General features: G+C 38.6%; 1 protein-coding gene across 1 annotated transcript in view; it reads left to right on the top strand.

Annotated features, from left to right (window-relative positions):
* Positions 1–331: 331 nt before the first annotated feature.
* The window catches only part of LOC103719837 (glycoprotein 3-alpha-L-fucosyltransferase A-like), a 51,582-nt gene continuing 38,369 nt past the window's right edge, over positions 332–13,544 (top strand). Inside the window, exons 1-3 of the mRNA XM_039118463.1 lie at positions 332–953; positions 6,420–6,580; positions 9,703–9,944. Coding sequence (XP_038974391.1) covers positions 618–953; positions 6,420–6,580; positions 9,703–9,944 — 739 coding nt within the window. The 5' untranslated portion in view covers positions 332–617. The remainder of the gene's footprint in view (positions 954–6,419; positions 6,581–9,702; positions 9,945–13,544) is intronic.

Here is a 13,544-nt window from a genome sequence, read left to right on the forward strand (position 1 = left end):
CCAGTGATGTCGGGCCCATACGAAGCCCGCAGCCCATGCCAAAGTCGTGGACCAGAGCTTTCCCGCGTTGGCCCGCCCGACGCGGGCTCAAACTGCCCACAGATGCCGGGCCCGACTCAATCTGCCGCCCGCCCAGGCCTCCAATTCATCCTGGGCCTTCGGTAGGAGGGCTGGTGGCCCATGGCCCACTGTCCAAAGCCGGGCCCTCCTTCCGGCCCAAGAATGGTCCATAAAACGACAAGAAATAATAGTTACACATGAATGGCACGTGTAGAGGTCCAGCGAACTGCTTCTATAGTCCTCTCAGATTGGTGGACGGAGTAGCAATCCATCCATTAGTTTAAACTCGGTGACGATGGAGCAGCCATCCGGAGTTCCATGGGAGCTGTCTTGTGTTTTGCACGTGAAGCGCGGACTTGTCCGAGAATTGTCTACCGAAAGCGCTGGCTTCCGGTTTAGTTGGTAAAACAAGACCGGAGACCGACCAACCTCACCTGGCTTGAAGGAGGCCACAACAGCTCCGTTCGTCACCTGCCTTCTCCGCCATTTCGCTCCGGTAGAGGAGAAGGGCGCAAAGGAGAGAAGCCGCTACGGGCCGAACAAGCGGCGATCGATCCATGGGCGTCTCTTCTCCGAACCAGAAAAAGAGATGGCCGAGCCTGCTTCCCCTCTTCGTCGCCCTCGTCGTCGTGCTCGAGATCGCCTTCTTGGGTCGCCTTGACATGGCCAAGAACGCCGCCATGGTCCACCAGTGGACCACCTCCTTCTATTTCCCTTCCACCCCCACCACCGCCGGCTCCACTGCCACCAACACCTCCACCTCCTCCTCTTCTCCTCCCGAATTTCTAGATGATGACTACCGCCGCTGCCAGGATTGGTTGGAGAAGGAGGACGCCGTTCCGTACTCTCGGGATTTCCAGAAAGATCCGATCTTTGTGTCGGGCATCGAACAGGTTAGCTTTGCTTGTCAAACCTTTCAAAAATGTTCTCTATCATATATTTCAGTTAGTTGACTTTTATTTTTGAGCTTCTTTACAGTTAGTCATCCTTTAATGTTTATTGTTATTGTTGATTTGGGTGTGATTGGTGTCATTTGAATGGGGCGAATGAGGTTTTCTCGAAACTTGTATGTAGTTGGTTGGTAAGAATGTTGGATTCAGAGGGGAAACTTTTGTGAGACATTAGTGACTACGGTAAGGCTTGCATCGCAGCCTTGATAAATTTGTGGGGCATTGAGAGGGTTTATGGAAGCGAAAGATTGGGGTGGAAAATAGAAAGAAGAGTGCGGTAGGGGACATGAAAGATGACCTGTCGCAAATTGTTCTGGGTTCATGTCATGTGCATATGTCAGGATCTGTGGTGAATTGCTTTTCTGATTTTGTAGAGAAGAAGTAGCTGGGAAGAAGAAGAGCGTGCACATATAAGAGGGAGAAAGCGTAGAAAATAACTTTTATTAATCTTTTCTTCTAAAAGACATGACACAATCTCTCTACAAATTCACTTGCTACTCACAGCTAGTAAGTGACATTCTCCCTAGATCCCTCTGTAGCTCTCTCTTAACCTAAGGGATTCTGTGTTCTAACTCCAAGTTCAAAGACACTCTCCAAAAGTGCTATGTGACCATGATATATAGCCATGCGTCAACTCATAGTCCTTTTTCCATGCATCAACTCATATTCCTTTGTCCTCTCATATTTAAACTCCTAACCACTATCTCACAGCTGCTCCATAGACTGGTCGATTATTCTGTAATTCCTTGGTATTTGAAAAAAGAATTCCTAGTGCAAGTTGAACTTTCACAGGCTAAACTCTATTCTAATCCTATTTGCGTTTAGTACTCATTTAAAGTAGATGATATTGAATACGAGGAATAGGAAATAAAACCTTTTACATCAACTGGTTCACACATAGACCTCACATTAACAACGCTGACTGATGCGCTCCTTAACTAACATATTCCATAATTACATAAATTAAGACCTCACATTGCATCGCAGCCTTGATAAATTTGTGGGGCATTGAGAGGGTTTATGGAAGCGAAAGATTGGGGTGGAAAATAGAAAGAAGAGTGCGGTAGGGGACATGAAAGATGACCTGTCGCAAATTGTTCTGGGTTCATGTCATGTGCATATGTCAGGATCTGTGGTGAATTGCTTTTCTGATTTTGTAGAGAAGAAGTAGCTGGGAAGAAGAAGAAGAGCATGCACATATAAGAGGGAGAAAGCATAGAAAATAACTTTTATTAATCTTTTCTTCTAAAAGACATGACACAATCTCTCTACAAACTCACTTGCTACTCACAGCTAGTAAGTGACATTCTCCCTAGATCCCTCTGTAGCTCTCTCTTAACCTAAGGGATTCTGTGTTCTAACTCCAAGTTCAAAGACACTCTCCAAAAGTGCTATGTGACCATGATATATAGCCATGCGTCAACTCATAGTCCTTTTTCCATGCATCAACTCATACTCCTTTGTCCTCTCATATTTAAACTCCTAACCACTATCTCACAGCTGCTCCATAGACTGGTCGATTATTCTGTAATTCCTTGGTATTTGAAAAAAGAATTCCTAGTGCAAGTTGAACTTTCACAGGCTAAACTCTATTCTAATCCTATTTGCGTTTAGTACTCATTTAAAGTAGATGATATTGAATACGAGGAATAGGAAATAAAACCTTTTACATCAACTGGTTCACACATAGACCTCACATTAACAACGCTGACTGATGCGCTCCTTAAATAACATATTCCATAATTACATAAATTAAGACAAATAAAGAACACTAATTAGAACCGCCCCCCCCCCCTCCCCCCCCGAATAAAAGGAAAAAAAAGAAACAAACTTCCCTCCTCTGAACAGAAAATCAAACCTAGTCATTTTATAATTTGGCAACTCTGCCATTGGTCTACCCCCTCAAATGCCCATGCAAGGAGTTAGTGACGACTACCAACCTTCTCCCTTGGCACCTCACTCCTTTCTCATCGTGCTAAATTGCTATTTTAGCATCCAACTGCAACTGTTGTATATCTAGCTACCAAAGCTTCGAAACCTTGTGGCGATATTGGAGCATAATACCACCTTTATTTGCAGAATTTTACTATTGGGTGGGTAAAATCTTTGGTTGGACATACCCTGAAACTTTAGGCCAAATTCATTTTTGGGTCACTTCTTTCGGGGTTAATCCGACCCTCTTTCCCATGCATTTCTTAGGGCTTTTAGGTATACCATGTCGCATTCCAAATTATCCAGATGCTTATGCTGGAGGGAATGCTCTGAGCAGTTTAGGCTCTTATATATCCGTAATTGGGATTTGTCATTTCTTCTTGGTCGTAACAATGACTTCAAGCAATGGAAAGAACAAAAGATGTGCTCCAAGTCCTTGGACTGTTGAACAGAATCTAACTACACCAGAATGGATGGTACAAAGTCCTCTAGTCATTCATACTTTTGGAGAATTTTTTACTACCAAGGAGACGGAAAGCTATGTGAAGTAAAAGAAGAGAACGTTGCCGACTGCTACTAAGATAAGAACCTTATAGAATTTTTCAAAATGTGAGTTCTAAAACCACTTGTGTAGTCGGAGTTGAGAATTAGAGGGACGTGCCAATAATCATGCTTTGCAATAATCAATTGACCTATTTGACTTCTTTTTCACCTTTTAACCCCACTTCCTTATAACTAGTTTCACTCCCCTGAAAGCAGAACCGTTCCCTTGTTTTGTTCTTATTCAAAAAGTAGACCATTAGCTTCACTCCAATAGTTTTTCCCTGACTTCATAAACTCTTAAGCCACATCAAAACTAACATGGATCTTACGGTTTTTGGGTTACCAATCCATCGTATAAAATGTTCATGCCCTGTATGCCCTTTTATATTAGAGCCATTTGCATGCTTTGGCTCATCAATCTCAATCCCTTCAAGACTTGATCTAACCTTGAATTGATTAAGCTCCCATTGCTTTTGATCTTTCTCTGGATTTGATTCATCCTCTTTCCAATCAAACCCTCTTTGCATCAAATATTCTTCTTCAAAATATTCCTGCACTATATCTTCTATTTCCTAGGAATCTGGCAACATGAACTTATTGCTTCTCAAAGCTTCAATCATGGAGGTCATACAAAATCGTTGCGAACATTAGTTCCTCAATTGCTTTTAAGCCCGAACAAGATCACTATCTTTGCTACATTTTGTGCCACCATATAATTCGCCTATTGGTTCATAATCTCCTTCATTGACTCCTCCCTCACTTGTAAGCTCCATTACCATATGAGTAAATAAAAGCTGAATAACCTTGTTTGGGAGCAACCTTCACTTGATAATCAAGCTTCAGTTGGTTTTACTTCTCACAGAAACAGTGAATTGCTTGTCCACTAATGTGTGCGCTTTTATCACCCATATCACTATCACCTTCATCATATGATTTACCTTTGTTCTGCTTCTGTGTTCTTTTTCTTCCTTTTTTCTTCTTAGAGAATAGTTGTCCTCTCCATCCTAAACCTTCAATGTTCCTATCGTGGAAAGCACCATTTTATGGCTAATGAGAAAACTCTCTAGCTCATTGACAAAATGCTGCATCTCCCTCCTTGCAACACCTACCACGTACTTAGCCCACTCTAGGTGTAGGTCGATAGATAGAAGTTTCCCTGTCTTGTCATTTGAAGTTTTATTATTTAGATCCAACAATGACAACTCCCTATATGCCATTTTCATATCCAATAATGACAACTTCCAACTCTAAAATAGATAACTTACCTTGCTTTAGATTTTCTGCCTCCTTCAAGAGTTGAATTTGGTGGGTCTTGATTTTCTATGGAAAGCTTGAAAAGATGTCCCAAGTTTGTTTCAATTGTCTTTGCATCAACTATCCAAACAAATATGTCATCTTCTACTATTTGCTCCCTAATGACATGATTTCCAAAAATTATAGTTGGAGTAGTTAAGCTTTCATAAAAACCTGAAACCCTTGTAAGCAGCCATATTCTTCAATAAAATCTCTTTTGCTTCCAACATTGGTCTAAAATTTGTTCCCAACACCGCCATAGAGACGCATATTGAAGTTGCTTGTCACACACTGAACTTGTTGCAGATTACTGTCTCCATCATATCTGGGCTTTGGGATAAATGTTGAGTTATGTTTGTGACATTCCCTTATTGTGGAAATGTAGTAGAGAGGAAGAGAGAGAATGAAACATATGTTTACGAAACTTTGAGTATTGAACATAAAGCACTCTCTCCCGAAACTGACTGCCTACTCACAATAAATGCCTAAAGCTTTGTTTCTCTCTTGACCTAAGGGACACTGTTCTCTTAAGTCCAAGAAATGAGGGCTACTCTCTAAAGAGGCTACACGACCATTATATATAGCCATTCTCCAATTGATAATCCTTTTCCTTCTCATATTCAAACTTTTAATTACTGCCTGACGGCTACTACATAGGCAGCCTAAATATTCTCTATTCGTTGATCTATAAATCAAACTTTGACAAACTAAACCTGGCCCCTAATCCTATTATGCTCATGCTGCCACATACATGATATTAAAATAATTGGCTTTGCTGCAGAGTTGGAGATAAAACCTTCCATGCTACTTCAACTCATGCTCCAGTTAACTAACAAACTCATTCTATAACTGCTTAAACTATTACTTAAATAATGAATCCTAATTATGTCCCCAAATAAACCCTACTAATCTTACTTAAAGTAGAAGAGGAAACCAAATTTTAATGCGATAGACAACTCTGCCACTGGCCCTTCTCCTTCGATACCCATGCAAGGAGACAGGATAACTCCCAGCAAATAATGCTCACATTTTAGCCTTCATATTGGAAGGGTTCATGGACACATCAGATTGGTGTCGAAAATAAAAAAATGCTGTAATAATGTGATACAACTTCTAGGAGGATGGAGTTTGCAGTGAGTGAGTTTTTTGTAATATAGTAATTGACATATTGAGGATGTATTAGTGGAGACTGAGCTGAGATGCTATATATTTAATGAAAGATATTGGGAATCTTGAACAAAAAGGTTCTCTTGTGTTTGTGTTTTGGGATTGATATTGAAGAGGAGTGATGTTTAATAAAGAGGAAGGTATTTGCTAGAAGGGCATCATTCTTTAATTATATACTGGTAGCAATACCTAATACACCAAACTAAATTGAAACAGGGATTATAATTATTATACTAAAATTTCCTCGTTAGTTCCACCTCCACCTATACTTTCCCCCTCATTTAACTGTAATAGATGGAAGGTGGCCCAATCTCATGTCAAGATGTTGTATTCTTGAGTTCTATTTTTTTATTGAAAGAAACTTGGCATTTTAATATTGATCATCAAATTTAAGCAATGCCCCTTTGCTGTGCTTATAAGGTCTTCTTCCATGCTTATAATTTGATAATATATATTACTGATGTTCTGTTTCAGGATTGGAGTGCATGCTCTGTGGGATGTAAGTTTGGGTTTGCAGCTGACCGGAAACCGGATGCTGCCTTCGGGTTACATCAAGATCCTGCAATAGCTAGTGTTCTCCGATCCATGGAATCATCCCACTACTATGCAGACAATAATATTAATTTGGCACGAGGGTGGGTAAGCACAATATGATTTGTTGAATAGCATTTGTCTATAGTGTTGATTGGAAAAATAGAAATGTGCATTATCTTTTGTTTGTCTTTTGTTTAATGTCACAGAATCAAATGCAACTCAGAGGTCAGCTTTGCAACATATATTGATCTGCAATATACATTAATTTTCACAAACAAAAATTATCCTTATTTTTGACTCAAGCTAGGCAATCATTTTAGTTAATTTTTGAAGACAGTTTTCTGGTATAATTTACTAGAAGAAACTAAGCAAGTATCAGGTAACACTCAAACACACACACTCTGGTATAATTTACTAGAAGAAACTAAGCAAGTATCAGGTAACTCTCAAACACGCGCGCGTGCGCGCGCAGAGAAAGAGAGATTTCAACAGATAAAATTAATTGCTAGCGAAATTAGTGCCACAAAAAGTATATCACTCAAATTGATAGGAATGCTTCCGCATTGTTTAGTAGGTAGCTCCAAAATCTGCTTTTAGCAGGCATTCATGTACTGGTTGGTATGGCGCTGTATTTTAATTTTTTTCAGAGAAAAGGTTTTAGGCATGAATTCATGTACCTGTTTTGTACAATCTATACAGGCCGGTATGTACACTAATGCTGGCCTGCATTGCTATAGGTTACTGGCTGTGCTAACCATTAGCTTATGTCTGCATGAGGGCATAATGTGATATTGTATTGGTCGGTGACTGTTATGAGCCCATACCTTGGTAGTTTTGATTTTCAGCTTAAATTGATCCTGTCTGGCTGAAATGTCTTGGTATTGACATGATCAATAACAAGGGATCCTCATATTTGTGTTCAAGCTAAAAGCTGATCAGTTTTGGTCTGTTTCAATGGTTTTGGGCCTTTTGGCTAGTTAGCTGAATCTGATCGAAATTGATTACGAATGATACATTTATTGATCATTTAGCTTTTTAGTGTCACTCTGAATTATCGTTTCAAGTGTGTTGAACAATTGATGCTGAATCTTGGCAATTTTTCAACCTTCTTGAGTTAAAAAAGTTGTTTTGACTGACATAGTGATATTCCTTGTCTATGTGCATTGGATGTTTTATAGCTTACCAGAGCTTCCCAAGGCTAATCATTCATCGTTTAGGAAATTACTAAGCTGAAGGGAATCATGTATCACACTTTGTCCACTTTTTGCAAGGGTATACATCCAACTTGTGAAGGAGTCTCACATCCACATTGAACCTCCTGGCTCTTTGATTGTAAAGTGAAGGACGATGGCCATACCAACATACTCATTACAGCATGGTGACTACGTGATATATATTTACCCATCAAAGACCTATATCCTAAGAAGCTGAAGCAGACTGTTGAGCTTTAGTTTGCAATGAGTTGGGTCAAGAAGAGTTGGCTTGTCGGGTTCCTTCCTAATGAGAAAAAGTTGAACTCTCCAAAGTTGAGGGGAACTGATGCAGTGATGGAGGGCTCCATTCACTCAATCAAGAATGTCTTTTTTGAGAGAAAAAGGCTAGTTTAGGCTTTATCCTATTGTATGGATCAAGGTTTGCCAGGTTGGTACTAGAGCTTATACTGGTCAGCAATAGGGTTGTTATGGTGTGGGTCTGTATTGTGCCGTGCTGGAGCATACCAAAATAATGAGAGGGAGAAGGAGATGGCGGGAGGGGGAGATGGTGGAGAGGAAGGAGAGGGAGGGTGAGAGAGAGGGGGGGGGGGGGGGGAAGAAAGGCCTCATTGAATGGGAGCTTTGAGAAGAGAGAGAGGGAGAGGGAGAGGGGGGGGAAGGAAGAGGGAGAGAGGCCGAGGCCTCGTCGACGGAGCTTTGAGAGCTCCGAACGGGGACCTCAACAGAGAGGGAGAAAGGACAAGAGAGGGAGAGAGGGGATGAGAAAGGGACAGAGAGAGAGGAGAGAGAGACTTACCAGATCCGTCGATAAGGATGAGGGCTTCGAAGGGGGACGACAACTTCGACGGGGATGAGAGCTTCGAACGAGAGAGAGAGAGAGAGAGAGAGAGAGATAATGTTTATAGGCTATTTTGAAGGGGGTGTGCCGTGCCAGTAATTGACTAGTTTGGTTTGGTACACTCTGAATAGCTGGTTACCTTGATATGGATTTTCTAATGAGTTAATCTCAAGGCCTGAAGTATGCAAATATGTTCTTAAGGTCCTCAAGTTACCAAGAGACTAAACCTAACTGTTGTAAAGGATTGTTGTCCAATAACTTTTGCTTAAAGTACTTTATCATATACTGTGGTTAATTTCGTGATTGAGTCTTGAAGTGATGAATATTTTATTGAATGAAAAAAGTTGTTGGATGAAAGAAATAAAACATATGCACATGAGAATCAATAATACCCTGGGTAGGTTGTATCCCTAAATGATGAATATTCTTTTGAATGGAGATGACCATAAATGAAAAGACTACAGTATACGTGCATGAGAACCCATACCACCTTGATAATGTGTGTCAGCTACATGGATTCTGGAGTTGCATAATTTAAAGTACACTGATATGGCTATGTGAAGCATGAATTTGATGGCTTAATGACTATAATGGCCTTAGAAACTTTATATCATCATAACTATAGTAAGTGAGATACCCAGCCTTGCAACCGCAAAAGTTTCAGATGTTTGAGAACTACATAACCAATGAAATGATACTCAGAAGCTGATCACCTTATATAATAATTCGACCTCAGGACACTGGCAACATCTCGATCAATTTAGAAGCAATCAGGAGAGCGGATAAACAAAGTACCTTATGAAAAATTGCTCTACTACTTTTGATTAAGTCAATGAATTATTTGGGACATTTCAACAATTAGCCTCATTTCTAATAATCAATCTTGGATACAGTACACTTTTGTTTAGAAATCCACAATCAATGTACATTATTCTAACTGATTCATGAAAGCATCACTTTAGAGCACTTCTATTGCAGCTCTGCATATTTGTTTTGGAGTCTCTGAAATTAAACAGACTGTTACTACTAATAAAAATTGTTCCTTCATTTCAGGCTTTTTCTGGGAAAGAATGCTTTTTCAATTCTGTAACTTTTAATACAGATTCTGCTGATATATAATGATTCTTTCAAAATTTAATTTGGATATTGATCATTCTGCTTTGGTTGATAGGAGAGGATACAAAATTGTAATGACAACTAGCCTGTCCTCTGATGTACCTGTTGGCTATTTCTCATGGGCTGAATATGACATTATGGCACCTATCCAACAAAAGAGTGAAGAAGCCCTTGCAGCTGCTTTTATTTCTAATTGTGGGGCACGCAATTTCCGTTTGCAGGCCCTTGAAATGCTTGAAAAGTTGAATATCAAAATAGATTCATATGGGAGTTGTCATCGAAACCGTGATGGTAGAGGTACACTCGAAATGCTGTGTTCTGATTCTTGCAGTGCTCTACATGAAAATTCATATTCAATACAATAATAGCAGATGATGGTTGATTTCTCTTTGCAGCATAGCATAGAGGCTAGATTGTTAAAATTTCAATTTGCAATTTTGATGCAATTGCTTCTGAACATTCAACAAGATGAATCATGAATGTGTTTTTCTATACCTTTAGCTATTGGTTGCTCCATTGTGGAGATTAATATAGGGTTATTTTTAATATATAACCTTTTAACTACTGACTTAAATCTTAAGAAATTGATTCAGTGAAGACATATGCATTAATAGTTGACTGGTAATAGAAATGGAAACTAATGTTATGAATGCCAAATTTTCAATTCAATATGCATGTATGTTTTGTATATGTGTAACATTCCCTTTAGATTCTTTTTGTAAAAATGACTTTTTTCTGGATTCACCTTAGCAAAGCTATTCTAACTTCATAAAAGTATTTGTGTTTTATCTCCAACTACAGCCACAGTTATTTTCAAGAAGCTTTGTAGTTCATGTTTCTAAGCCTCAACTAGACAACAAGTGTACTATATAAGATTTTATCGCAATCTTCTTTATCTCTGTGATAATACATCTTTATTGCGATTCTCTTAGTTGTTGGAGCCTAGAATTGCTACATTGGAGTCAATCTTCAATATTCTTATTGAGGTTGACATTTATGTTCTTCTTTATCTGCAATGTTGTTCATATGGCTTCTTTGCATATATATATTGTGCATTCGAGTTTTTCAATCAGAGGCAGCCACGAGCTTAGAGTGATTTTTAACCCAGTATTTAGAGTCAGAGGCGTAAGTTAGGAGTTTAGATTCTTAAGTGAGGCATCAGCCTCAACATATATGGCATATGCATCATAAATTTTCTGTCCTATAAGAGAAATTTTGATAATTAATCAAACTTATGTAAATAAGTAAGTTGTACAACGTGACTTTTACACTTGCTTATTTGTTGAGCTTTGGTAAGAACACAAATGAGTGACCACCAGCAGTTCATTGCCGCTAATGCTGTGTGAAGCTTTAAGTGTAAAGTGACAACTTATGGCACCAATAATGTGTCATGTAAATCTGTATACAACATAGTCTGTTACTGTGTATAATGTAAAATCCCATATTCCAGGCACATGAAGCTGTCCTGAAGCTTTTTGTCAATATGACCAGTTTGAAGTTTAATGCTGAGTTCATGTAGGATAAATGAAGCCATTCAATGCCTGAAGCTAATGATGATAAAGATAGATATTCTGTCTTGATGTTAGATTTGAAAATTGTAGATTGCTTTTTAGCAAACCATGATATAATGCTGCATCCAAGAAATATATTAGAACCCGATCTAGATCAACATTAATGTGGATCCCTAGCCCAATTAGCATCATAATAGGCAATAAAATGGAGTGACTTGGATCCCTGAGTGTTTTGAACATAGTCTATAATATTCTTTTGATTTATTTTTATGTGCATAACAGTTTATAATTAGTTAACAAGGAAAGGAATAAATTGACGAAGCTAAATAATGGCATACTAGCATATGGACAAGAGTTCAACATTCACTAACATTAGGCAGTGGATCGCCTTCATATAAACAGGGTTTACTATTAGAAGCACTCGCATACTGATCAGTTTAGATCCATCCATTTTGAAGCAAGATAAGAGATCCACGGAATATTTCATTTAATTAAGAAATCACTTTAAGTTCGAAATCTTGCATGCCTAGAAAAATAATGATGATTACCCAAATTTTTCATGTCAAAGCGAGAAATCAAAGCATTGATTAACCACTCGATATGCTCACTATTACTCCGGACAATAATGATGTCATGCACATATATTAGGAGAATAATATGAGAGGTTTTAGTTCTTCAAATAAAGGAGGGTTGTAGTAGGTTGATGATAATAGGTTTGTGGGCAAGCCTAGATAACTCTGCCTTTGTTTTGCTTAATATATAATACTTTGTACATAAGCTGTCCCAAGCCCATATAAAGGAGGGTTGTGTTAGGTTGACAGCCAGCATAAAGCTATAGTTACAACCTATGAACATGAATCCTAAAGAGAAAATTTGTTGGGCTTTCCCTTCTAGCGACATGCTGTTTTCGAGTTTGAATGTATTAAGAAGTCGGCAAAGGTTAACTAGGCTGTTCCCCAAAAGCAACGTATCAGATTGGTGCCTGGATGTGGTGAGAAGTAGGCAAGGATTCTCACAAATTAATGGATGAATGCAAGTAAAGAAGATAGTCAAGGAATGTTGGATATGTTTGGCAACTTGGAATATATAGTAATTGATAGGGAAATTGATGTAACTAGTAGATACAATGGATAGGAGAATTAACATATGTTGCCTGCAAGAGACTAAGTGGATAGGAGAAAACCAAAAGAAGTTGGTAAGATAGGTTATAAATGGAGTAGGAATTCTTGTATATAAGAGTTCAAAAAATGAAGTTGTAGACATTTAGAGGGTAGAGATAGGATAATCTTGATAAAATTGGTTTTAGAAGAGAAGTCTATTAATATAATTAGTGCTTATGCTCCTCAAGTACAATTAGATGATGCTATAAAGCAATACTTGTAGAAGGCATGGAATGACTAATTTAAGAGATTCCTATTAGAGAAAGATTAATTTATTTGAGGAGTTTTATGGGGACCTTGCGGGTATGTATTAAGTCCCACATCTGTTACGGACTGGGTAGATCTTTGGTACTTATATAGGGCGAGGGAGCCCACATATTAACTTCTAGCTAGCCTTTTTTAGGCGAGGTCCTAGATTATTACAAATGGTATCAGCATGGAGCCGATCCATGGGCATGCATGACTAGGAGAAATTGGAGCATGGGTCTTTTGCGGTTGTCTCAGGCTGATCATAAATCGTGTGATTGGATTTGACTAGATTTAGATGCTTAGCCTGACAAGGATGGTAGGACTTAAATGGGAGAGTATGTCAGAACCAATCTGGGCATGTGTTGTGTTTAGTCCCACACTAGTTATGCATTAGCTGGATCTTGGGTACTTATATAGGGCTAAGGAATGCAAAATAGTACCTTCCTACTAGCTTTTTTGGGTAAGATCCTCGGTTATTATAAGTTTTAATGAACACATCTAGAAATATAGTGTAGATTTCTTCTTTATTGGAAAGACTAATTGAATTTTGCGTAAAGATTGTAAGGTTATACTAGTGAGAGTTTAATCACCTAATATAGGTTGGTGGTTTTGAATGTATGTATTAGAAAATGGAAGAGAAAAACTAAAAATATGAACTTGAGGACTAGGTGGTGGAATTTGCGAGGAGACATAGATTAAGTTGGGACACAAAAGTAGTAGAGAACTACTTTGGTTTTATGCTAGGAAGGTCGACTATAGAAGTTATTTTTTTCTTTTGGATATTAATGGAAAAGTATAGAGAAAAGGGATGATATTTTAATATGGTTTTTATTATTTTGGAGAAGTATATGATAGAGTCCCTAGAAAACTCTTATTGTGGGTGTTAGAAAATAAGGAGTTTTCATTAGATCAAAGTTCGCTGTCTCGGTACTGGTGCCACACTAGCACAATGTCAGTACGGTACGATATGATTTTTT

The sequence above is a fragment of the Phoenix dactylifera genome, unplaced genomic scaffold, assembly GCF_009389715.1.
Source record: "Phoenix dactylifera cultivar Barhee BC4 unplaced genomic scaffold, palm_55x_up_171113_PBpolish2nd_filt_p 000353F, whole genome shotgun sequence".
Classification (NCBI taxonomy): Eukaryota; Viridiplantae; Streptophyta; class Magnoliopsida; order Arecales; family Arecaceae; genus Phoenix; species Phoenix dactylifera.